Below are 22,587 nucleotides of genomic sequence, written 5' to 3'. Positions count from 1 at the left end.
CACCCATCCAATCTAGTGTGTTTCACTTCAGATTGAAGTGTGTCATTAGCTCAATATTTGAATCTACTTTACATAACCAACATTTTTGATTCAGGACGGCGTTTGGTATTTTTGATGAGGTACCATCTCCTCACTGCAGTGCATATTCAAGGAAACCATGGTTGCAGCATTTATCATCTTTACTTCCAGCGAAACCATGCTTTTGACATCAGTTCACTCTTTTGTCTGGCCCGATCCTTTTAGGAAGTAAATGTCAGTCATTTCCGATGCTACTGAACAGACCATAAAGTGAAACACAAATTTAGAAGCCTCGGGTATATAAAGCTTGTCTCAGGATTCGTTTTTTGCCATGTTTCATCTATCAGACCTAAAATGGAGGATTAGAACCAGCAGTCAATCTCCATCAGAGGGTAAATTAAATAGCCTGTGGAGCGTCGATCGTTAAATATGTTTGCTTTATTTATTTATTTGTTTCCCCCCGCAGCCTCGGCTGCCTTTGATTTGCGCCGCCTTGCCGGTCGGGGCTTAAATAGGCCACAGCAATCCAGCGGGGATCCCGGCCGCCGCCTCGCTGAAACGCGGTGGCGAAAGGAGGCCGCTCCGCGTTGCGTAACGCGGGACGCCGCGGCCGCCCGTCCGGCGCAACGTGCCGAAGGGAAAAACGCGGCGAGGACACGGGCGCTTAATTATCGCGCCGACGACACGACGTCACCGAACCAGCTGACGGGTCGGAACAAGACGCGGGGGCGGAGGTGACGCAGCACACGGCTGTGGCTCCCGCCCGCTCCGCGTAACGCAACGCTGCTGGAACACAGCGGCATTGTGGGAACTCACGGATGATTGTCTCTAGAAATTACGCCTTTTTTTGCCTCCTGCAGTTTTTTTTGAACCGTAAATCTTTTTTTCTAGTGGTTATTAGATGGGCTGGGCAGGGGTTGACATTGCAAAGCACGAGGAACATTTCAGCGTTTAATATCATGGAGAAAGCAAAATGGATTGTGGGGGAGTCTTTCATCTGCGTGCAGATTCCGTTAGAGGCCTCTCGTGTCCTCTGTGTTGTTTTCCTTGGAATGTCAGCTTTGCGATGTGCTCCTGCGAAGATGGATTTCACATTATAGACAGGAATGTCATTCCCTTAACTGCACTGTCCTGTCCAAAATGCAGCACGATGGATAAATAAAATAAATTTCATTTATAATGATCTGCTCAAAGCCCATTACCCATTACGCCAGTGCCTGCAGAGGGCTCCTTTTACCTTGGTGTCAATTATTAAAAAGCCATTTCCTTTGCATTAATTGATTATTGTTAATTTAATGCAGTGGAAGGTCGGCTCCCCCTGACGTGAGGGTCTTGATGATGGGTCTGCTGGGTAGCAGCGTATCCTGGGCCACTGTGGGGAATACTGTGCCGTGGCACGTGAAGAGTTATCGCTCACCCTTTCCAGCGAGGTCAAAGGTCATGCATCTCAGTCTGAAAAGGAAACTGAAAAATTGAATAATTGACAGACGTGTCTCTGGACTGTAGCATGAAACTGCTTGCTCAGCTGTTCTTTACTCAATTTGTGCTTGACGAGTGATATAAATATACGGATAAAATCTTTCAGAGAAAAGTATGTATGTCTGTGGAACTGGACACACAATCTGGGTAGCATGGAAAATGTTCACTCAGTGTATTTATTGCAGTGTAACTTGCGTGTGTCGTCTGGTATGTTCTTGTGCAGGGAGCGTTGCGAGTTGGATCTGGCCTGCTGTGCCCTCATTTCGTCCTCTCTGGAGGCCCCGTCTATCACAGAAAATAATTGAATTCTTTCCTCTGCTCCGTTTTCAGATGCCTCGTCCCCTAAATCTTACGTTTATATTTCCTGATAATGACCCTTGATGGTTTACTGAAATAACTTTCTGTGGAATCTTGCGAATGTTAAACCGCTCGCAATGAAGATTGCAGTTCAGGTCTGAACCAGGGCGACCACTGGACTGTTCCCAAAGACCAAAACGTGAAGTGTATCCGGTACATCTACACCATGTTTATTTTTATTTACACTTTCCGGTGTGCTCTGAGTGAGTAGTCCTTATAAAAGCTGTGTGTTTTCCTGTTTCCTGCAGTTGCTGATATGCGTTGAAGATGAGTGGCGTGGGTGAAAATACCTCTGACCCCGCCAGGGCGGAGTCTCGGAAGCGCAAAGAATGTCCCTCAGATCTCCTGGGACCCAGGTGAGGAGCTGCATCCTGTTCTGCAGTATAGCAGCGGCTTTGGTCTAAGGTCCAGGTCATGGCTTAGGACAGTGATCTTCATTCCTGGTCCTGGAGAGGTGTGGTCTGCTGGTTTTTGTTTTCGCCGTAATATCCCCAACCGATTCAGACCCGAGAATCGGGGTGAGGTGAGTTAACTGTGTAGTCAACTGCTTTCATTGATCAATTAAGCTCTGAGTAGAAACAGAACCAGCCGACCCTGCAGCCGACCCCCGTCGGGACCAGGAACAAAGATCACTGGCTTAGGAGATGACTGCATTCAGGCATCCCAGAGCAGGATTAGGTCTTTATTATATTATTAAGTAAGAGGGAAAAAAACAGGTAACATCGGTGTCTCTATTTGTTGAGTTAATAAATCCAAACAGAAACGCATCCATAAAGCAGTCGTCGTGTCAACAGCCACTGGCTTTAGTCGACTCGGCTTAAAAAGTGTTTGAAAGTCATTGACTAAAGCGTTGGGTACACCATGTGCAGAGCGCTGTGAGGAACATTTCTAAATAAAGCCCTCTACTTGATCACCTCGTAGGCTAGCCTAGGGACTGGAACGCCTTTGAATCGGAAAGTTTTGCGCGTCGTCCGTATCGACGCCGCTCCCCGCGAGTGCTGAGGTAGCGAGAACGAAAATGCGAGGGCGACCTTGATCCGGCAAGACCTGCAGGTGGAACCCCTTGTCCGCCTGTGTCAAGGTGACATGGCGGCACCCAGAGCCCCGTTAAATAGGTGGAGCTTGATGTAGTTCATCGGCGTCCTACCTTTTTAGGGCTCGGATACTTTCCATAAGCACGTAACGTGAATCTGAATAGTCTCACAAGGTGGGGTTCTCGCATTCAACAGCAACTCCTCATCTACATCTGATCTGCTGTCACTTGTCCTCTTTGATTGGACCTACTTACACATATAAAGCAAGAGGTTATACGCCTTGAAAATATGACATCCTGGAAGTTATATGCCTTGAAAATATGACAACCTAAAAACTGTGAAAGAATTTTACTTACCACAATATTAAGTGTGCTATTCAGAACCACCTCCTTTGCTGTATCCATGAAGTGTGTGATATATCAGTTTGCTGAGGCTAAAGAGATTGTGTCTCAAACTATGAAATGAGTAAACTCGTTTTTATGATCTTAAAATATATTGGTGCCTGTTGCCCTTGTTTTGACTTTGAGCCGCAAAACGAAGAGCGTGAAACAAGCAATCATTTTAATGGGGTACCAGCCACATGTGCCCCAGCGTCGTCTTACACAGTGATTTCCTCTGTCTCCACAGCCCTAAACGAAGCACTGAGAAACGAAACCGCGAGCATGAAAATAAATACATAGAAGAACTTGCCGAGTTGATCTTCGCAAACTTCAACGATATTGACAACTTCAATGTCAAGCCTGACAAATGTGCAATCTTAAAAGAAACTGTGAAACAGATTCGTCAAATAAAAGAGCAAGGTAAGTGCGCGCCCCCCCCCCCCCCGCCCCTTTATTTTATTTAACATGTTCTGGATCTGATCGTTTAAGCTTGCGTTGTCCTGTGACAGTGACAGAAGCGGAACACCACTTCAGTCGCTGGCTATCTGTAGTTTGGCGGTCTGAGAAACGGGCGCTCGCTCGGGTGTGGCTGGAGTCCTTTCACGAGCGCGACCCGCGACGTGACCCCGTCTCCCGCCGTCTTTCGGCCAGGTCACGGGCAGGGAGGCCTGGAAAAGGCGCTCCGCCGGTCCTCAGACCCGGGCTACATCTGAGCCTGTAAATAAAGGCCAGGACAGGCAGCGTAGCGTAGTGGGCTGCTCCGAGCCGCGGGGGCGCTGTGTTGTGTAACGCGCGGGCTCCGGTACGCCACGTTCCGCTACGCGCACGCCCCTCTCTGCGACTGCCCTTTACAGACACAGGTCACTCCTCCCGCCTTCACAGACGCTGCTGTAACAACATTCCCATTCGCCGCGGCTTTTGGCTGAGGGAAGCGTGGCTGTTGTCGTTTTGTTTGTTGTTGTTTTTTTTTCCCCCCAGCCCTTTTTGATTTCATTTGCAGTGACTCGGCGAGAACGGTAGCGTCTTCCTAGGTTTAAAATTTCCCATGAGGTGGACGTGGGGGTGGGGTGGGGTGGGGGGGGGGGTATTGGGTTTGATGTCGGCTTGCCTGGAGGCAGGGACTTGGAACACAGACGTTAAGAGATGAGTCAGGCCGGTGATGTAGGTTGTTTGTGATTCACTGGACAGGGGTTATGTAATGGTGAGCAATGCGATTCGCAGCGCGCGGAGTAGTGGCTGCTGTCTGTCGCTCGGCGACGGAGGAATTACACCCCCCCCCCCCCCCCGGCTATCCTCCGCCTCGCGCTACGCATCCGGGTGCCGTTCGGAGATCGGCATAATTGTGTTTGTACATCGACCAACTTTGGGTAAATAGGTTTGTTTGTGTGTTGTCGAACGTGACCCGTAGTGTGAATTCCACAGGGCTTGTTTATCCTCTGAAAGCTGCAAGCACATCTTGTTCCTTTCAGAAGGAGAGTCTTCAGACCATGGAGAGGACACAGACATTGTACTCTCATGCACAATAAAGGCCCTTTTTTAAGTTGATTTTGTGCCAAACATCATGATTTCAGTCGGTTTTTAATCTACAGATTTATTGTTAGTGGATCTCTGTTAATCTTGAAAGCTGTGACCGGTAATAATATGTTCGTACTGAAGGTAATTCTGGGCTTTTTCCCAAATGAATTCAGTTTCTCTGTCATACGCACATACCTTGTATGCAAACATTTAGCTTTTCCAAGTCTTGGCTGCATTATGTATGTTAATATATGAACAGTAACCTCATCTCTGCTTTAATGTCAGTGACAAGCATCTTTACATGCAGTGGAAGGTCTTATCTTCCACATTTGACCCCAATCTCATAAATATAGGATTACTTCAGACATATATCCTGAAATACAATATGTCCTGAAACTAGAGTGTTCAGCATCCTGAGCAAATTATTCTAAATACAAATGAGTTGAATGCCATTTCAGATAGCGGAGATAGACTAATTAGCACATGCAGACTCTGCATGCATATTTAAGCTGCTGAAGATGTGAAAAATTGGATGGGTGTTGTAATGAAAGGGTAGCGTTGCATATTGTAGGGAGTGTAACTGTGAATTTTAGTAAATGGCTGCACATGAGTCAGAAAGCGGTGCGCAGGAAGGCTAAATGCACTCAGTGCGTACGGGCTCGGGCCGGATTGGCTGGGAGCCGCGGCACTAGCGGGGACACGGGGCTGAGTTAGGGCTGTGTGTCGGGGGCGAGGGTGGAGGTGGGGGGGGGGGGCGGAGACATGACTCCCTGGCTCAGTGTGGGAGCAGCAGGCCTGTGCTCTCTCTCCCTCCCTCTCTCTCTGTCTCTCTCCCTCCCTCTCTCTCTTTCTCTCTCTCTCTTTCTGTGTGTGTCTCTCTCTCTCTCCCCCTCCCCCTCTCTCTCTCTCCCTCTCTCTTCCCCTTTCTCTCTCTCTCTCTCCCTCAGTCTCTCTATCTCTCAAATTCAAATTCAAATGCTTTATTGGCATGACATATTTAAAAATACATATTGCTAAAGCGTAGTGATAACAATAATCAACCACAGTAGATCTCTCTCTCTCTCTCTCTCTCTCTCTCTCTGAGCGGGTCGTGAGTGATCATGCTTATGAGAGCGCAGCTGTGCTGGTTTACCATGCGCTGCTGGAGACGGCAGAAGCCTGGTGATAAGTACAACATTAATGTTAAAAAGAAACACATTTGCAGAGCAGAGGAAGGGGCTGACCCCCTCCTTTCATACAGTCTGCACCCTGCACACACACACACACACACACACACACACACACGCAGGAGAAGGAGTGTGAGCACGCACACACACACACACAGGCGCAGATCGTGTCCTAATGAAGCGGACTGTGCCGCGCGCTCCACGCCGCGGAAGGGCCAACCTTTCCGTTGTAGCGCGGTGCGACGTGTTAGCATCGCGCCTGCGTTTCGCTCCTGCGTTTCGCTCCATCCCACAGTCTCCGGCGCATTTCACACTACCTGCTGGCACCGGGGCCCGGCTGCTCCGTGCGTACGAGTCTGTTAATTAACAAAGCACCGCTGGAGAAAGCGGCTGTCTGCTCCACTGTTTGCGGAATATATTTAGAGAATGTTGAGGTCTAGCCGTGCAAAGTGAGAACAACGCCGTTGACTGCTGTGCGAAAATTGTCTTTCTCGTGAGTCGTGACTAAGGGTTTACTAATGCATGTGACTGTTCACCCAAGTTATAAAATTATCAAAAGCAGATTGCTGTTTATTTTTATTTTACAAAAATTTCGAAAGTGTGGAGGCGTACTGATTACATACTACGCTTTTGTCACATGAAGACCAGTCCACTGTGAGCTGATGAGCTGTTTTTCCTGCCTGGGCAGATGATAGAATGACTGTTGGTCGTGTGAAGAGTCTGGTAGGGAACACAGGGTCAGGGTGGGCCCTGGCTAGAGGCCTTACGGCAGACTGCTTTCTTACAGTAGCCTCTTCCTCACCCTCCTACCACACGCCGCAAGTCCCGCAGTCAGAGGGGTGAAAGAGGACCTGCCAGAGTCCTCTGCACTATGCCTTACCCAACGGCCTTGTCATTTTATAGAATGCATTTACAAATCGCTTCCAGCCGTTTGCTTCACTTGCTTGTGGGTCTGAGGTACTGAAATGGAGTTTCCAGAAAGTTCCAAAGTGTGACTGGTCTGCTGTCCTCACGTGGGGACCGTCCCCGTGGCGACGGCGCCGTCCATCTCGCGGCCGCTGCAGGCAGGGCGGCGGTTTCGGACGGGCTCGTTCGGGGTGACCTTTCACATTGCCCGTTGCTAAGTTCTTGGGTGCGCGCCATAGCAACGCATCTTAACAATTCACAATAGAGGAGGCTTTGTCACTCAGACCCATGAAAGGAGGGAGTTTACTGCGGTGTCTTCTTACTACTATGAATACGTAGACAGTGTTTTGATTGCTGAAAATGAGTAATCTAAAATAAATCATTTGATCGGAGTAGTTTTCTGAAAGCGCTGGATTAGAAATTTAAATCATTTTTGCTGTGTGCCTATGCGATCATTATTCTTACTCAAGGACTGTGTGCCCTGCTCAAGGTAATTAAGTTAATTACATCCATTGTAGCCCTTATTTGTGTTCTTCACCATGTTAACCCTTTACCCAGTGTTTCTGTGTTCATCTAGCGAATTGGAATAAATTACCCTGGGAATTGGAGGAAGCAGTTTATTATTATTTTTATTTTTTTACTTCAGCACGTTTCTCAGCCTGTTCATCTCTGCCTCATGCGTTTGTCACGGCTGCCATTTTAATATTTTGGGAAAAGCAGCACGTCAGACGTGTGTCTACTGTTTTCGCGCAGAGAAAGCTGCTGCAGCCAATGAAGAGGAGGTGCAGAAGGCTGACGTCTCGTCGACAGGCCAAAGCGTGATTGACAAAGATGCCCTCGGACCGATGATGCTTGAGGTGGGTGCTGCTGCGTCACGGTCCTGCACTGGTGCAGCTGTAACGTGTTCTAGAAAGAGTGTGAGACAGGTACAGGCATGCACACACACACACACACATACACACACATGCACAGGGTGGACGGGGGAATCCATGCATTGCGTCCACTAGAGTCGGTTCCACGTGTGTTCTAGTGTATGTGTGTCCACATTTTCAGTGTTATTTAATTATGGAATGTGTTTGCATTCCTTCTTGGCCGCAACGTGATTCCAGATCCTTTATGAATGGAAGAGCAAACTCGACTGAAAACAATGTCGACAATGATTCATTCAAAATAGAAAAAAAAAACCCCCGTCAGGAGAATTCCGGCTAAGTTGCGCTTTGACTGCACAGGCAGTTTTCTCACTCATTCCTTTGAACTGAAAGCAGCATTTCATGCATGCTCCATTCCCCGGGAGTTAACTAAATATGGGGTGGGGGGGGTGGGGGGGGAACTCCAATTAAGGGGCGTTTGCATAATAAAACATCAAAACTGTTTATTTGCGCGGAGTGGTTGTAAATCAGAGCGCCGCGCGCTGGCTTTGTTGTTTCATTGAGGGGAAATGAAGTGCCGGCGGCTAACGGAGGCGCGGGGAGCCGAGGCCGCGGGACGAGTCCAGCCTTTCAGTCCCCGGCTCGCCGCGCTCCGCCCGTCCGCTGTCTACTCCGTCTTGTCACTGAATATTTATAGCTTCTTCAGAGGCCGACGTCACCGCGTGGACACGCAGCAGATTCTAAATATAACCCGAGTCTCGCGATTTCTTATCTCTCTGAAAATGTGAAAGGGGGGGTGGGGGGGTGGGGGGCGTCAGTTTGCGTCGCGCGCAGAAAGGCGGCGGAAGTGCTAATCTAAAAAACATTTTTTTTAAAAAGCGTCTGTAACAAAAGGCCACTACGAAGAAATGTGCCCGTCTGCCCTTTGGCCCTTTGGCTCCGGGCCTCCGTAAGCCGTCTGCTAAGTGGCCCTTTCGCAGCCGCTGAGCGGGCGAACGGACAGCCGCCGTCAAACCCCTCGTCTAAACGGCACACGGCCGCTGGCGGTGAAGAAGCCCGTTGTTTAGCCGCGCCGGAGCGGTGACGCCGGGGGGGAGCGGTTCGAGCGCGCGCGTTTGGCGCGGAGAATAACGACCTCGCCCCAGCACACTGCAATGGGGACGCCCAGGTGCCAGATAAAGTTACACTTCCTAACCGTCTGTGGACTCGGGGCCCAGCGTAACCGCGAGTGTGCGGTCCAGCCCGCGTTAATTCGTGCGGCGGTGCACGTGGGGAAGATCAGCCGGGCTTAAAGGGGGCCGCGGCGGCTAACGCCACAGCGTAAGCGCCGCTAACCAAAGGTCCGCTCGCCACGCGTGATTTCTGCCTTCGTCGCGTGCGCCTCGATTCGCCCCAGCGGATCTCCTGCGGAGAACGTTCCAGAATCCAGAGCTCGCTCCGCGCGTTTCAGGCGGCCTTCGCCCCTCCGTTTGCACTCGGGTTTCATTTCACGGAGGAGATCCGGAGAGGGTCTGTGCCTCTTAGCGGGCCGCTGCGGTATCCGGTGAGACCGGAGAGAGAGAGAGCGGGGCTTCCTTAACTCGCTTTTGGTGCCAGTTTTCGAGGCGAGTCCCCGTAACCGATACACTCTCGTTCCCTCTCGTCCCGGCGAAGGAGAGCGATTTTGGCACAAACAGCCGTGTCTTAAAACATATGTAGGCTTTTTATTGTGATTGAAAGGCCCGCAGGGAGCGGCGCCATTTGATGAGCTAATTGGCACCATCTTGTACGTAATGGCTGACTTGGGGCTGTATGCTTTCAATTAAGACTCGCAAATATTGCCCTTGTCACACGCAACCAAGCGGCGCTCTCGTAGACCAGGGTCTGTCGCGCCGCGGCGGACGGGAGACGCGGAGCTACCCAGATTTTTTACAGATACCGCTCCCGCGGTCTCTCATCTGCATTTGGAACGAGGGTGAGCAGCTGTTCCAGTTCGCCTGGCTGTCACACTAAGCAGCGGTGTTCAGCGGAGCGCTTTTTAATAGGCTGCTAACAGGCTGCGATGAGACCGCTCCTTTTCCCTTTTTTTTTTTCTTTTCCTTTTTCCTGGCGCTAATTAGTTCATGGCGGATGATGGGAACCGAGGAGTAAATTTACTGAATTGTAGTTCAAATGGAAAATAAATCGTGGCAATATAGTGGATGGGGTTTGTTCAAAAGCTTTGGAATTCAAGTGCTGTAAAAACACTTAGATAAATAAAATAAATAAAAAAGAGTATCCTTACCCTAGGTATAAGTGTCTAATGAAAGCATGATTTTATTCTGCTCTCCCTTGATTCCGTCCTCTCGCTCGTCTCTGCGGTCCCCCACGCAGGCCTTGGACGGGTTCTTCTTCGTGGTGAACATGGAGGGGAACATCGTTTTCGTGTCGGAGAACGTGACGCAGTACCTGCGGTACAACCAGGAGGAGCTGATGAACACCAGCGTGTACAGCGTCCTGCACGTGGGTGACCACGCCGAGTTCATCAAGAACCTGCTGCCCAAGTCGCTGGGTGAGACCCAACACTCCACCGATAAAGCCCCCGTGCCCACCCCCACCCTACCCTCCACCCCACCCCCCAGTCTCCACCCTCACTGTTCCCTCCTGCAGCCTCTCACCCCTCCGCCCACCTGCCGCTAACGCGTGACATGGAAAGTTCCTCCTGAGCGCGCTGTGTAGAATCGGCGAGTTCAAATTGAGGCTGTTTGTCTATCTGTCTGAAAAGCCTCTGTGGAAATAATTAGCGGGGCCCGTGTCCTAGATATGGAGGCTTATCAATGAGGAATGATGCGGCTTCTCTAGGTGGGGCGAGGGGGGGGCTGCAGGGAGAGGCCATGCTGGCGAGGGCGTTTTAAAAGGAGCTTCTCCCAGACGCCAACTGCAGCGGGTCGCAGGGAGGGATTCGGGTAAGGGGCGGGCGTTTCCCCTGTGCCGGGTCGTTTGGGCTGAAGCTCCGCCTCCCCTCTCCCTGTGCCTCCAGTGAACGGCGTGCCCTGGTCCAGCGAGAACCCCCGGCGGAACAGCCACACGTTCAACTGCCGCATGCTGGTGAACCCGCACGGCGAGGCGGACGAGGAGGCGCACGACCACGAGGCCCAGCAGAAGTACGAGACCATGCAGTGCTTCGCCGTGTCAGAACCAAAGTCCATCAAGGAAGAGGGAGAAGGTGAGGTGATACCAGGAAGTAACCGCGAGACTCCGACCCACACGAGCGGCGGTAGTGTGCCACACACAGTTGAGGCAGGGCCATATGTGAAGGTCAGAGCTAATGAGTTTACTCGCTAGTTCGGTAGGTATTAATCAAAGGTTGACCAAAGACACATGCAGTACAGGTGTGCACTTTTCTCAGGTGGTAATTGCCTTGGGTTGGTATTCATTAACATACACTTATGCATCAAGCCAAATTTTTTTTTTTTACATCTGATAGCTGGCTACCTTTTGAAGAGTACAGGACAATGGACAAATAGACATTACAACATGTATTTAGAATCCCGGTTTTCCTTGTATTTTGAATAAAGCCACTCTCAGACAATCCAACAGACAATGGAGATGTAAGCCTTACTTTTAATGGTTAAGAAATGTTTGTCAAAATTTTCATAAAAAGTAAAATAAAGAATATAGAATAAAACTTCATGCAAAGTCATTCATTTTGACTTGGACTGAAAGGCACACCAATGTCTGTTCAGTTTCACCTCTCAGTGTTGATACATCAAGCAGACTTTTTGGTTTCACGTGTCCATTAATCCCAAGTCAAAATGAATGACTTGTGGTATCTGAGAGCACAAGAGCATCAGTGTGAATGTTTGGTGTCACGGTTAAAAAAAAGTTCTGGTACGTTTTCGTTCTGGTTATCGGGAGAGAGAAAACACAAACAGGCCTTTTGTGTTAAAGCCACATTAGTGCGCCCGCTGCCCTGAAAACTGTTTCTGAACTCCGGAAGCTTCCGTCCGTCTGCGTTTCCCCAGGTCAGTGTCCTTACTCGTGTCACAGAGAGTTCAGCTGCCTAATTTTAGGACCGCTCTGCCAATGGATGGAGTTGGATTGTGACTGCGCCTTGGCGGCAGCCGCCGTGCTGTCAGACAGCCAAGGATGAGGGTGAGGACGTGGCACGGAGACCGGGCCCTCAGGTCACGTGTCCAGGTTCCCCCTCCGTCCGTCTCCCCGCCGTCCTCCGACAAGGCAGCACGTTAGCGTTCTACGAGCCTCGGTACCGGCAGAGAAAATCATTTAATGGCAGCCGGTCATTATGCCCCCCCCCCCCCTCCCCCTCTCCCCGTCACTCTGGTAGCGTAACCGAAAAAAAGACGCGGGAGTAAAGTTCTCCCTCTCTGGCCCGTCCCGCCTGTCCGCGTGCCAGGTACTCTCCCGGCCCCCGCGCCTGCCTTTGAAGCCGTTTAGGAAGAGGGCCAAGCGTCAGAGTGCTGCGATCGTGCTGACAGGCATATGGCGATCGAGCGTGGAGCGAGATTAAAAAAGGCTGCGGAAAGAGCCTCGCCTCGCGCCGGCGGGCGGGTTCGAGGCGCGGGCGGGCCGCCCGGGGGACCCAGCGTAGGTTCGCGGGAGAAGCGTGTTTCTCCGTGAGTAGGCCTCCAGGGAGAGGAGGCCTTGCGGGCTCCCAGAGTAGCCCTGGGCTTGCGCTGGGTCACATGGTGCGAGTCCCCCTGTCAGGGATGAAGGATTATCACTGTCAACCTGGGGCCTGGGATCACTCACCAGGTGAGGGGCACCGCAGGAAGTATTAGCGCTGTAACCACACCCGTTTAAGAAGGAGCCTTCCATCATCTGTCCTTCACGCCTTTGTTTTAGCTGCCTGGGGGCTAAAAGTTGGGACACCTACTGAAACTGTGCCAGTCTGAAATGACTTTTCCCCCCACAGTTGATACATGTGTGTCTTTGAATTCCCCCCTCCCGATGATCCCTGCACATCCGTAATTATCTTTTATTCATTTTTTTTTTTTTTACCAAAGTCACAATGCATACATGTACACCACTGTACATGCACTCCAGACATAAACATGAAGACTGGAGCCTATACCTACCTTTCACATTTCTCAGAAATAAATAAATAGAAAAAAAATGAAGAATAAAACAAGCACAGATGCTTAATCCCTCTAGCCTAATATAATTAATTCTCCATGAATGAGCATAGAGGTATGGAGATTTTCCAGAATTTTAAAGATTTTCGCCTTGGATGAAATGTTAGCTTTTCTAAAGGTAAAATGGGAGAAGCTTGTGTGAGCCGCATATTGACAGTAGGTACCACTAGCCTAGACCACAGAAGCAATATGCATTTTGTGATCCATGTATATGTGAGTCTGCTCTTGACCCTGCATGATCCAATGTGTGAATCCACCCCCCTTGTACCCCAGATTTCCAGTCCTGTTTGATCTGCGTGGCGCGGAGAGTTCCCATGAAAGAGAGGCCCATGCTCCCGGCCCACGAGAGCTTCACCACCAGGCAGGATCTGCAAGGTAAGGGTCGCACTGCGGTCACGTCCCGTCTCCATCTCCTTCTCCTGTTCATCCCTGGAGATTAAACTGGCCGGGGCATTTCAGAGCCTTCAGCAAGTTGCCGTTTCTGGTTAAACTTAGTTCAGAAGTAGGGAACTTCTGAAACATAAATCACCTGGCGCTATAATGTCACACGTTCATGGCGCACATTATGTCTTAGTCAGACCCCCCCGCCCCCCCTTGGATGTAGCACTTTGTGCTTTCTCTGAGGTATAAAAGCATGTTCAAAGAGCTGGCGTGCTGTGTGCTTTTCCACTGGAATGCAGCTGAACAGAAACTCGCAGGTCTGTTTGTTAACCGGGCTTTGACGCTCCGCGTGAACACAGAGGCGCTGTTTGCGCTTGAGCTCAGAGAGAATTTATCCTTTTCTCGTGTGCCATGACACCTCGTGGAGCCGTGCCAGGCCTGTGTCTGTTCAACTCCTTACGCAGGGTTTGTGCCCCACCGTTACTGTCAACGTTAGGCGGTCATGAGAGGATAGGCTTACTGCTGGCGACGACACCTCAGAGGTCTCAGCAGGGGAAAAGGGGGCGGGTCCGCGTCGTTCTCTCCGCCCACTTGTGTACGTGTCACCGTAGGCAAGATCACCTCGCTGGACACCAGCCTGCTGAGAGCCTCCATGAAGCCGGGCTGGGAGGACCTGGTGCGGAGGTGCATCCAGAGGTTCCACCTCCAGAACGACGGCGAAATGTCCTTCGCCAAGAGGCATCAGCAGGAAGGTGAGACCCGAAAAGCTTCCCAAGGCGGGGGCTGCTTCCAAGAGATGATACAGCTCCAGATAAACCTGGAAACCTCTGGGCTTTTGGAGTGTGAATGAGTGAACTTCTGCTGTAGTCAGAGTAGCATGTTTGCTCTGAGTAAATTCCATGGGAATGGAGCAATAGAGAAATATTGCATTTGGGTTTCGCTTATTGTCCGTGAGCAGTTTGTTAAATTATGGCCTGTTCAGCAGTGGAAAGAGACACACATGAGCATGTGAACTCAGGGTAGGAGTGCGATGCTCGGGAGCATGTGCTGTTTTTCTTAGGGTCTGTGCAGGTCATGCCAAATAAAGTGTGTTTTTAAAACCCTTTCACCCCGTCCTCCCCCCCCCCCCCCCCGTCCTCCCCCATCCACAGTTCTGAGGCTGGGCCAAGCCTACAGCCCCATCTACCGCTTCTCCCTGTCCGACGGCACCATCGTGTCGGCCCACACCAAGAGCAAGCTGGTGCGGTCTCCGGCCACCAACGAGCCGCAGCTGTACATGTCCCTGCACATCCTGCAGAGGTACGACGCGCGCGTTTCGCCTGCGCGAGCCTGCGCACAGCGGCGCAGGTCGCACGCGTTCACCTTCGTGCATCCGCATGCGTCCGTCACTCTTATTTGCCTGTGTTCCTTCGTGTGCACGTATACGCCTGTTTGCCTGTGTGTGCACTCCTGTGCGTGTGGGTGTCCACATTTCCTCAGCTCTTATTAATTGCCCCATGCATACTGTGCGTTATTAATTGCCCCGTACGTACAGAGCGTTATTAATTGCCCCGTACGTACAGAGCGTTATTAATTGCCCCGCGCGTACAGGGCGCCACATGCAGGCGGCACGCACAGATGAACGCATGAGCGCGCTCAGAATGCGTCTCCAGGGGAAAGGAGGAACGGGGCCGGCCTCCGTAGGACACAATGAGGGGACTGTTGGGGAAGGGAGCGCAGGGAAGTGGATAAACAGCGAGCGGCGAGCCGGTTCACTGGGGGCCCGGGTCCCGGGGCCCGCCCGTTTCTCAAAGAATAATCACACCCATTCCCTCGCTCATTGCGCACAATCGCAGCCTTTGTTTGTGGGTTTCTTTGATGCCGCCCAAGCCTCGCTTTTTTCCGGACAGCTACGCCGCGAGTCAAGTCAACGACGTCGACGTGCCGAGCGGAGAGCTTGTTCGCGCCGCTGGGGTCAGCTGGCCAAAGTTAAAATGGGGGGACCCTGAGCTTTCAGGTCGTCCTGAGATAACGGTGATCTCTAACCCAGCGTGATTTCACTTTGCCGCAGGAACGTCTGAAACGGAACGACGGCGTTCTTTTATTCAGACTGTGTACTTGTATTACCTGTGTAAACATGTGGCTTAATTCAGCTACAGGTAGCTGTCAGCAGGGTCAAACGCGTGAAAGATTTACTGCCAGGATTAGTGAAGTTTGCCAAGAAACAACCGCTCTGGTGAAAGAGAGGCCAGAACCTTAATTTGGAAACAAAGATTCAGCAGGCTGCAGCCTTCAGCTCATGTTAAGACAGCCCACACTCTCTCTCAGGGTTTGTTAGTCAGCAGTACACTGGTGTAATGCAGGGGGGCCTTAATTGTTTTTCCTTTAGATTTTCCCTTTACTGGCTGTCATTGCCTCTGGAAGGCAGGGAAGAGGAAATGGCAGCAACTTGAGTTTCTCTGCTTTGCATCGTAGCTAACAAGTCTTTGTCCAGTCGGCCCACAGTCCTGCAAATCTCTCGAGCTGATGTGTGCTAACGCCTCAGTGTGTGTGTCTGTGTGCGTGTGATTGGGCTCTCCCCAGGGAGCAGACGGTCGGCGGGATGAACCAGGAAATGGCCGGCCAGGCGATGGGGAAGCCGCTGAACGCGGTCATGTCGATGACCCCGCCCACCCAGGGCGGCATGCCCACGGGGGTCCAGGGCCAGGACACGACCGTCAGCAGCAACACCAGCTTCCCTGCCGCGGCCGGCCCCAAGGAGCCGCCGGCGGGGGTGGGCCAGGCGCAGGGCTACAGGTTCGGGTGCCAGGGGCCCATGAACCACGCCCCCGGCATGCAGCCGGCCACTCCTCAGGGTAGCAACTATGCACTCAAGATGAACAGCCCGTCTCAGAGCGGCCCGGGCCAGCCGGGCTCCATGCTGTCGCCGCGGCACCGCGTGAGCCCCGGCATGGCCGGCAGCCCGCGGGTGCCCCCGGCCCAGTTCTCCCCGGCAGGAAGCCTGCACTCCCCCGCGGGGGGCATGTGCGGCAGCACAGGAAACAGCCATACTTACACCAGCAGCTCGCTCAACGCGCTCCAGGCCCTCAGCGAGTGCCACAGAGTCACCCTGGGCCCGTCCCTGGGCTCCCCCGACAGGAAGATGATGGGCTCCCCCGGGAACGTGGCGGCCATGGCCAAGATGAACAGCTCAACAGACTTCAAGGAGTCCCTGGGGCCCTACGGGGACCAGGCGGCCCCCGAGCAGGCCCAGGACGAGGCCTGCGGGGACCAGAAGGAGGACAAGGAGAACAGCCTGGGCCAGTTCGGCGGGGGGGACCCCGGCGAGGCCCAGAGCCGCCTCCACGACAGCAAGGGCCACACCAAGCTCCTGCAGCTGCTCACCACCAAGTCGGAGCAGATGGAGCCGTCCTCGCCCGCGGCCGCCCCCGGGGGGGACCCCGGGTGCAAGGACCCGGCGGCGGCGGCGGGCGGGGCGGCGCCCAACCAGGGCCCCGGGGGGCCCGGGAGCCAGGCCACGTCGCTGAAGGAGAAGCATAAGATCTTGCACAGACTGCTGCAGAACAGCACCTCCCCGGTGGACCTGGCCAAGCTGACCGCCGAAGCCACGGGCAAGGACCCGGCCCAGGACGCGCCGGGCGGCATGACCGCCGTCGCCGAGCTGGCCGCCAAGCAGGAGCCCGCCAGCCCCAAAAAGAAGGACAACGCCCTGCTGCGCTACCTCCTGGACAAGGACGACACCAGCCTGCAGGACAAGGGCATCAAGATGGAGCCGGCGGAAAGCAAGATTGACGGCTCGAAGCTGGCCACGGTGAAGACGGAGAAGCAGGACAGCGGCTACGACAGATCGGAGCAGGTGAGCGCAAAATCCAGCTTCTCTGAATTTGTAGCAGAGGCAAGATGAGCTATGAATGTGAGTGAGAAGATGCCATATTCTAGAACTGCTCAGTACTCAAAATGAACACTTGGAAATGGATCTCACTGGAAAGATTGGTTAGTTTCTTTGTCAAATAAGAGTAAGTAGCCAAATTCCAGTTGACTACACATATCCCAAATCCCTAAATTGCTCCATTAATCGGTGCAAAGTAGCTTTGGAGCACAGCTTATTGTTGGCTTGGCTACCAAAAATGTTTTGAAGACATGATACGTTTAAATCTGTGAATGATGTCTCAATGGTTTTCTCACAATTTGCTCTATTGTTATGCAGTAATTTTCAAAAACTAGCTTGAGGACTCAACTCTTTGTTGCAGAAATTTGAAAAGAATATTTCCTGCAGAATTCTGCATTGTTTTCAGTGTGATAGTATTTTTTTTTAGCGGTTGAGTTTGGACCGGAACTCAAACTCAGATTAATATTCTGACAATTTCTCTGACTTTCTAAAAAAAAAAGGGATAGGAATTTCAGCGCGACCGCTCTCATTTAGAACATGTTTCAACAGGATCGCGGCTGTTGCGATGAGCGAATTCTGCAGTCGGTGAGACGCAGTGTAAAAAGGCTCTTAATGATTACTGAGAAACGGTCTCCAGGACACGTTGTTCCCACAGTCGGCACAGCCTTCAACTTGCTTCATAATTGCCTTTGTTACCTTCCTGTAGCTCGGGTGTTAATGAAATCATTGGCTGCTTCAGCCTCGAACCATCTGGCCAGTCAGAACTTGACAGGCAATCCAGGCCCCCTGCACTGGTCAGACCTTTTTTTTTTTTGGTGGGCTGTAATGGAGAACATTGAGACCTCTGATGTGCATAGAAATTTAGAAATGCTGTGCGTATAGAAAGCATGCATAGGGCATAGAGGATATCTGATCTCAAATGCACTGCCCAGCTTGACTATCCAGGTTTGGCACAGAGCTCAAATCAGGTCTGGCAGGAAGAGCGCATTTGGAGAACTTTGAAATTGCCAGGTAATACAAGAGTGAAGCACACCCATGTCTGAAGGACAGTGTTGGCAGATGTTGGCAGATTTTGGAATCGACCGTGCTAACACCAACAATGCTCTGGAATGAAAGAAGCTGTCTCCAGTATTGCGAGAGGCACTGGAGCAGCCTTAGAGGACAAATATTATTAAACTGTAATCAGGCTTTGTGCAGGGCGTTTAAAAACCTAGCCAAGGGCCATTTAAAAAATCTCTAGCAGCTAAAATATTGACATGATACCGAAAATGTAAATAAAGTGTAAACTGTACATATGCAACTGCAAATTACAGTTTATTGGGGTTTGTTATAAATGCATCTTTATTCAACACCAATTCCTGCTGTATTAATTATTTTATACAAATAATTAAGCAAGTTTTAAATATAGGGATATTTTTATTTTTCCAAAGCTACATTTACTAGTAAAGATTCTGTCTGTCATCAACAGAGACTTCCAAAGGACAAGCCAAATAAAACCTTTGTGTATGTCTTAAATATTTTCTGATGAATATCAAATAGTTGATCCCCTCCAACATGCTCTGATGCAGTTTGTTAACTGTTGCATAAAACCTTCATAGCTGAGGTAGCCAGTAAAAACCACTTAATCGGTTTTCATATTCAGTACTTTGCTCCCAAAACTCTTTTGTCTTCCAAAAACACGTTTGGTTATTGCATTCTGTTTAGTTATTTTCTTTCTCCAAAGTAGAACTGGCATTTGTAGCTATGAAAGCTATTCATTATTAGTATTATTATTAATCGTTTTTGATTATATTTTTATTTATTTTTAGAAAAGTGTCAAAGTTGTCAAAAATGGATATTTATTCAGTTGCCAAAATTGTGCCCCAAAAACTGCCAGTTGATGCCAAATGTTGAAACTCAGTAGAAATGCCTACAGTCAACAAATTCAGACAGTCGAGGTTTCCCTATCCAGTGCTGGGCTGGTGTTTGTTGTGGTTACCTGGGAAAAGCCAGGTCAGTGTGCCTCAATGCTAACCCACATTTCGCATGGTTGATTCTTTGTCTTGGCACTGTCAAAAGGACTGCCTGAGCTACCACTGTGGTTGGAGGTGGTGATGATGTCAGTGTTTACATAACATTTACATAACTGTTTTTGCTACACCGTTTACCTAGGAAAAAACTCCTCTCCAACGTCTAAAGGTTCTGCAGGTGGTGATACTGAATATTAAAGAAATGAGAGTCTGGAAGCAGATCTGTGCATGCCTGGCCTGGGTTTTAAGCAGGCTGAAACAGGCCATGATTAAAAAGGAAGCCCTGAACACAGCAGGGCGATGCACACTCTGTAGTCATGCAAAAATCATGAGCCATATGCCACCGCCACTGTCACCAGCACCACATGTCCACCGCTGCCAGAGCACAGGAATCTGCAATGGAGGAATGGGGACTTGAGTAGTCCAGTATAAGGGCTGAGTGCAGGGGGTTGTGGGTAGTGGATTTAGGGGCTAGAAGCCAGGAGTTGTTGACAGTATGGGACCTGGGCAGAGAGCAGGGGGTTGTGGGTAGTTGAGTATAAGTGATGAAAGTGGAGGCTTGAGTAGAGGCATGTGGTAGTGCAAGAACGAGCAGAACGATCAAATAAGCGCACGTTTTACTCCGCTTGCTATGCTTTAATTATACTAATATACTAAAAGCGGGATGTCAGGTTCTACTCTTGGATAAAGATTAAAGCATTCAAATATTTTAAGTAATGAGGCATTTACTGATACTGTTTTTAATGGCAGTGAAATGTTCCTTAAATTATCTAAATATGCTCATTTTCGCTCTGCTGCCAAAGTGGACACTAGTGAACCATTAAGTAAGCCTTAACTTAATAATAAGTGCCTTTGAAGTAGTAGGCCCTACGGACCGGCTTCGTTTTCCGGTTGTGAAATCTCTCGTTGGCGTAGTGTAAAATCCCTTGGTCGGTTTCAATTCTGCTCTTCCCTCTTTGTTTTAAGGCTGAATTATTGATAGTTTAAACAGAAATAAATGAGAAATCAAAGTGCAGCGAAAGACGCGGTCCTGGTGCGCACAGGCCCACGACTGTACCTCAGGGAGCCTGTAGTAGCAGTCTGTAAGTTTTATTAAAGACAGCAGGGCACGATCCCCACATCAGAGGCAGGGGCCGGTCGGCCGCGCCACAGCTCTTTAATAACCGCGTTTTCTCCATTCCTGGAATCCTTCTCTCCGCGGTGGCAGGGACAGGTGCGCCAGCGCGAGCAGCGTTTCATTAACGGGAAGACCTTTCCCTGTTTACCCAGCCAGCCTCCCAATTTAAGGATATTTTATTGAGCCCCCCGGTGGCTTGCAGGAATTAACGGGCCAGTAGGCTATTGAGTCAGATTGCATAGCATAGGCCTACGATAATTTGTCACTCTGCCGGAGTAACAAAAATGCAGTACAAACCTTAATTCGTATGCACAGCCAAAATAGCCTTTGCCTTCCTCAGAGGCGCGCTAAATTCCATATTTTAAGCGCTTCCAGCTTTGAAGCAATAACCAACAACCCTTAAACTGACCGCAAATGGCAGACAGTAGCTGGCAATGTTCAATTTAAAAACCTGAAGTAAATGAAATTGCTCACCCTCAAAAAGCATGAGAAATTGCACCCGATTGAAAAACGGCGGGGAATTTGCGAGACGGTCGCCCGTGTATTGGCCCACGTAGCCCGCTGGGGAAGACGAGGCCAGTTTCACTCCCTCCTTGTTTCCCAGCATTCCGCTGCTGGGCCGGGTTGAACTCTCGCTTCAGCCGGCCGGCGAATGGCTATAGTTTCCTTAGCCGCTCTTCAATTGGACAACTTTCCCCGCACAGGAAAAGTGACGCGCCGCAGGCCTGAAATAGGAGAGAGGAGCAGTAAATAATCAGCAGCAGGTCTCCCTGGCAGAGCACAGAGAGACAGACGGTGCGAGCGCTTTGTAGCCTTACATCATCCATGACCTCATTAGTGTTGTTTTCCCATTATTCATATTGCGCGTATGAACAGCGTTTCCTTACTTTTTAATCGGCATGAAAACAAACTAACAACTGAAATTTACCACTAGATACCGAAGCGTGCAGACGACGATTTTACTGAAAATGTTTTATTCTTGTTGGGTTAAATCAAGTTGGTTTAAAATGTTCTGGTTTGCATGTTAATGGTAAGGAATGTTATTCTCTAATTAATTAAAAAGGAAAAAGCTCCTAGTATGCTCCATAAGCGGTGCCCTTATTAATCCTACCCGTAATATTGCAGCATGTTGTTTTTGTTCATTTGCAACAACCCCTCTGCTGTGATCTGATACTATTGCGCAGTGTAATAGATACATCTAGTGTGCTGCCCTCCTGTGGTTGTTATCAGAATAGCCGTATTCCTACGTTTTTCCTTCGTCCCCAAGGTCTGGTTTATTCTAAGAAATTACGTAAACGTATGTAAATGTTTACTCGTGGTATAAAAGTATTGCCTTGTCAAAGGCTATTTCATTTTTATCTGGTTTAGACTCAGTAAGTACTGTTTCAAAATGGTTATCTCGTTGGATGTCACACTGAATGCGCATTTACTAATAGAAATGTATTGGAATTTGGATTCGATCTCACAAATAGGCCTACATCTCTTGATAGCGTTAATGCAAGTGCGGGCTTATTTTCGTTTCAAGTTGCAATTCTTGCTACTGCTCGTCTATACTTCGATAAGTAGATAACTACTTTTGACCTATCCATATTTGATACAAATAGGCCTATTTGTTGCAACAGAAAATGCATGGTGGCTACTGGCTTATAAGCAAGTCCCCTACATACTATTCAGTAACAGCTTTTGTTTATGTGTGCCTGACTCAAAGTGTTACAAATGAAACATGAAATCACTTGGGAATTCTATAACATTTAGTCAGGTGTATTTATCCCACATTGTGCTCACTCTGCAGAGTGCTTCTCTCAAATGTCAGGCAAAGCCTCCCAGAGATAAAGTTTCAGCTGTCCTCTGTTTCTTTAACCGGAGACCAATTCACTGAAAATGGGGAGTTCTTCTGATAACCTCCTTTTTCTCTGTGTGAAACCTGGCCTAGTTTCCGAGATTCCGTTTCTGAGAACGTGGCGCACTTCTGCGTTAAGCCGTAGAGTGCGTTAGCTGCGCAGTTATCAGAAACGTCACCCACGTGTACTGGGGTCCTTCCTACGCTGTGCGATGCGTGTGTGGTGCGCAGTCTCAAATCGCTCACCTCCGGGCTCAGGTTAAAGTCTGTCTCTGTTTGAAGAGTGCTGTTTGAGGTTGATGTCAATGATTTAACTGATTGTATTCCTATAAATTGGGAGCTGACTCTTACCGATGGTCGGTACGGGGGTGAAGACAGCCTTGCTGTGAAGTTTAGCGTAACTGGGCGGGGCTGCCGCATTGCGCATCCTGTTAAGGCGCTGTGCGAGCGCATGGACGCGTTCCATGCTCCGGTTTAGAATCTGGACCCTGCCAGTGCCCACTGCCCACACTCGCATCGCCAGGGAAGAGAGGG

The 22,587-nt window shown here is 50.1% G+C and overlaps 1 protein-coding gene and 1 long non-coding RNA gene across 11 annotated transcripts in view; one reads left to right on the top strand and one right to left on the bottom strand.

Moving 5' to 3' along the window:
* ncoa2 (nuclear receptor coactivator 2) overlaps positions 1 to 22,587 on the top strand; it is an 83,737-nt gene that overhangs the window by 44,204 nt on the left and 16,946 nt on the right. For 9 of the 10 annotated variants that reach the window (XM_064333054.1, XM_064333052.1, XM_064333057.1 and 6 more), the window contains 9 exons: positions 2,103 to 2,210; positions 3,516 to 3,688; positions 7,609 to 7,712; positions 10,077 to 10,254; positions 10,723 to 10,908; positions 13,112 to 13,213; positions 13,831 to 13,971; positions 14,371 to 14,518; positions 15,782 to 17,054. In XM_064333054.1, coding sequence (XP_064189124.1) covers positions 2,122 to 2,210; positions 3,516 to 3,688; positions 7,609 to 7,712; positions 10,077 to 10,254; positions 10,723 to 10,908; positions 13,112 to 13,213; positions 13,831 to 13,971; positions 14,371 to 14,518; positions 15,782 to 17,054 — 2,394 coding nt within the window. In that variant the 5' untranslated portion in view covers positions 2,103 to 2,121. Of the gene's footprint in view, positions 1 to 1,021; positions 2,008 to 2,102; positions 2,211 to 3,515; positions 3,689 to 7,608; positions 7,713 to 10,076; positions 10,255 to 10,722; positions 10,909 to 13,111; positions 13,214 to 13,830; positions 13,972 to 14,370; positions 14,519 to 15,781; positions 17,055 to 22,587 lie in introns of those variants that run through there. The other variant, XM_064333058.1, reaches the window with a different exon arrangement.
* On the bottom strand, positions 7,624 to 20,978 carry LOC135253586 (uncharacterized). The gene is made up of 3 exons (XR_010329657.1): positions 20,688 to 20,978; positions 9,988 to 10,151; positions 7,624 to 7,761 (listed from the first exon to the last, which is right to left on the bottom strand). It is a non-coding gene; the product is annotated as an uncharacterized LOC135253586 (long non-coding RNA).

Source organism: Anguilla rostrata, chromosome 4, assembly GCF_018555375.3.
Source record: "Anguilla rostrata isolate EN2019 chromosome 4, ASM1855537v3, whole genome shotgun sequence".
NCBI classification, from domain to species: Eukaryota; Metazoa; Chordata; class Actinopteri; order Anguilliformes; family Anguillidae; genus Anguilla; species Anguilla rostrata.
The sequence above is the reverse complement of the archived record's forward strand: the minus strand, read 5'-3'. Positions and strand labels throughout refer to the sequence as shown.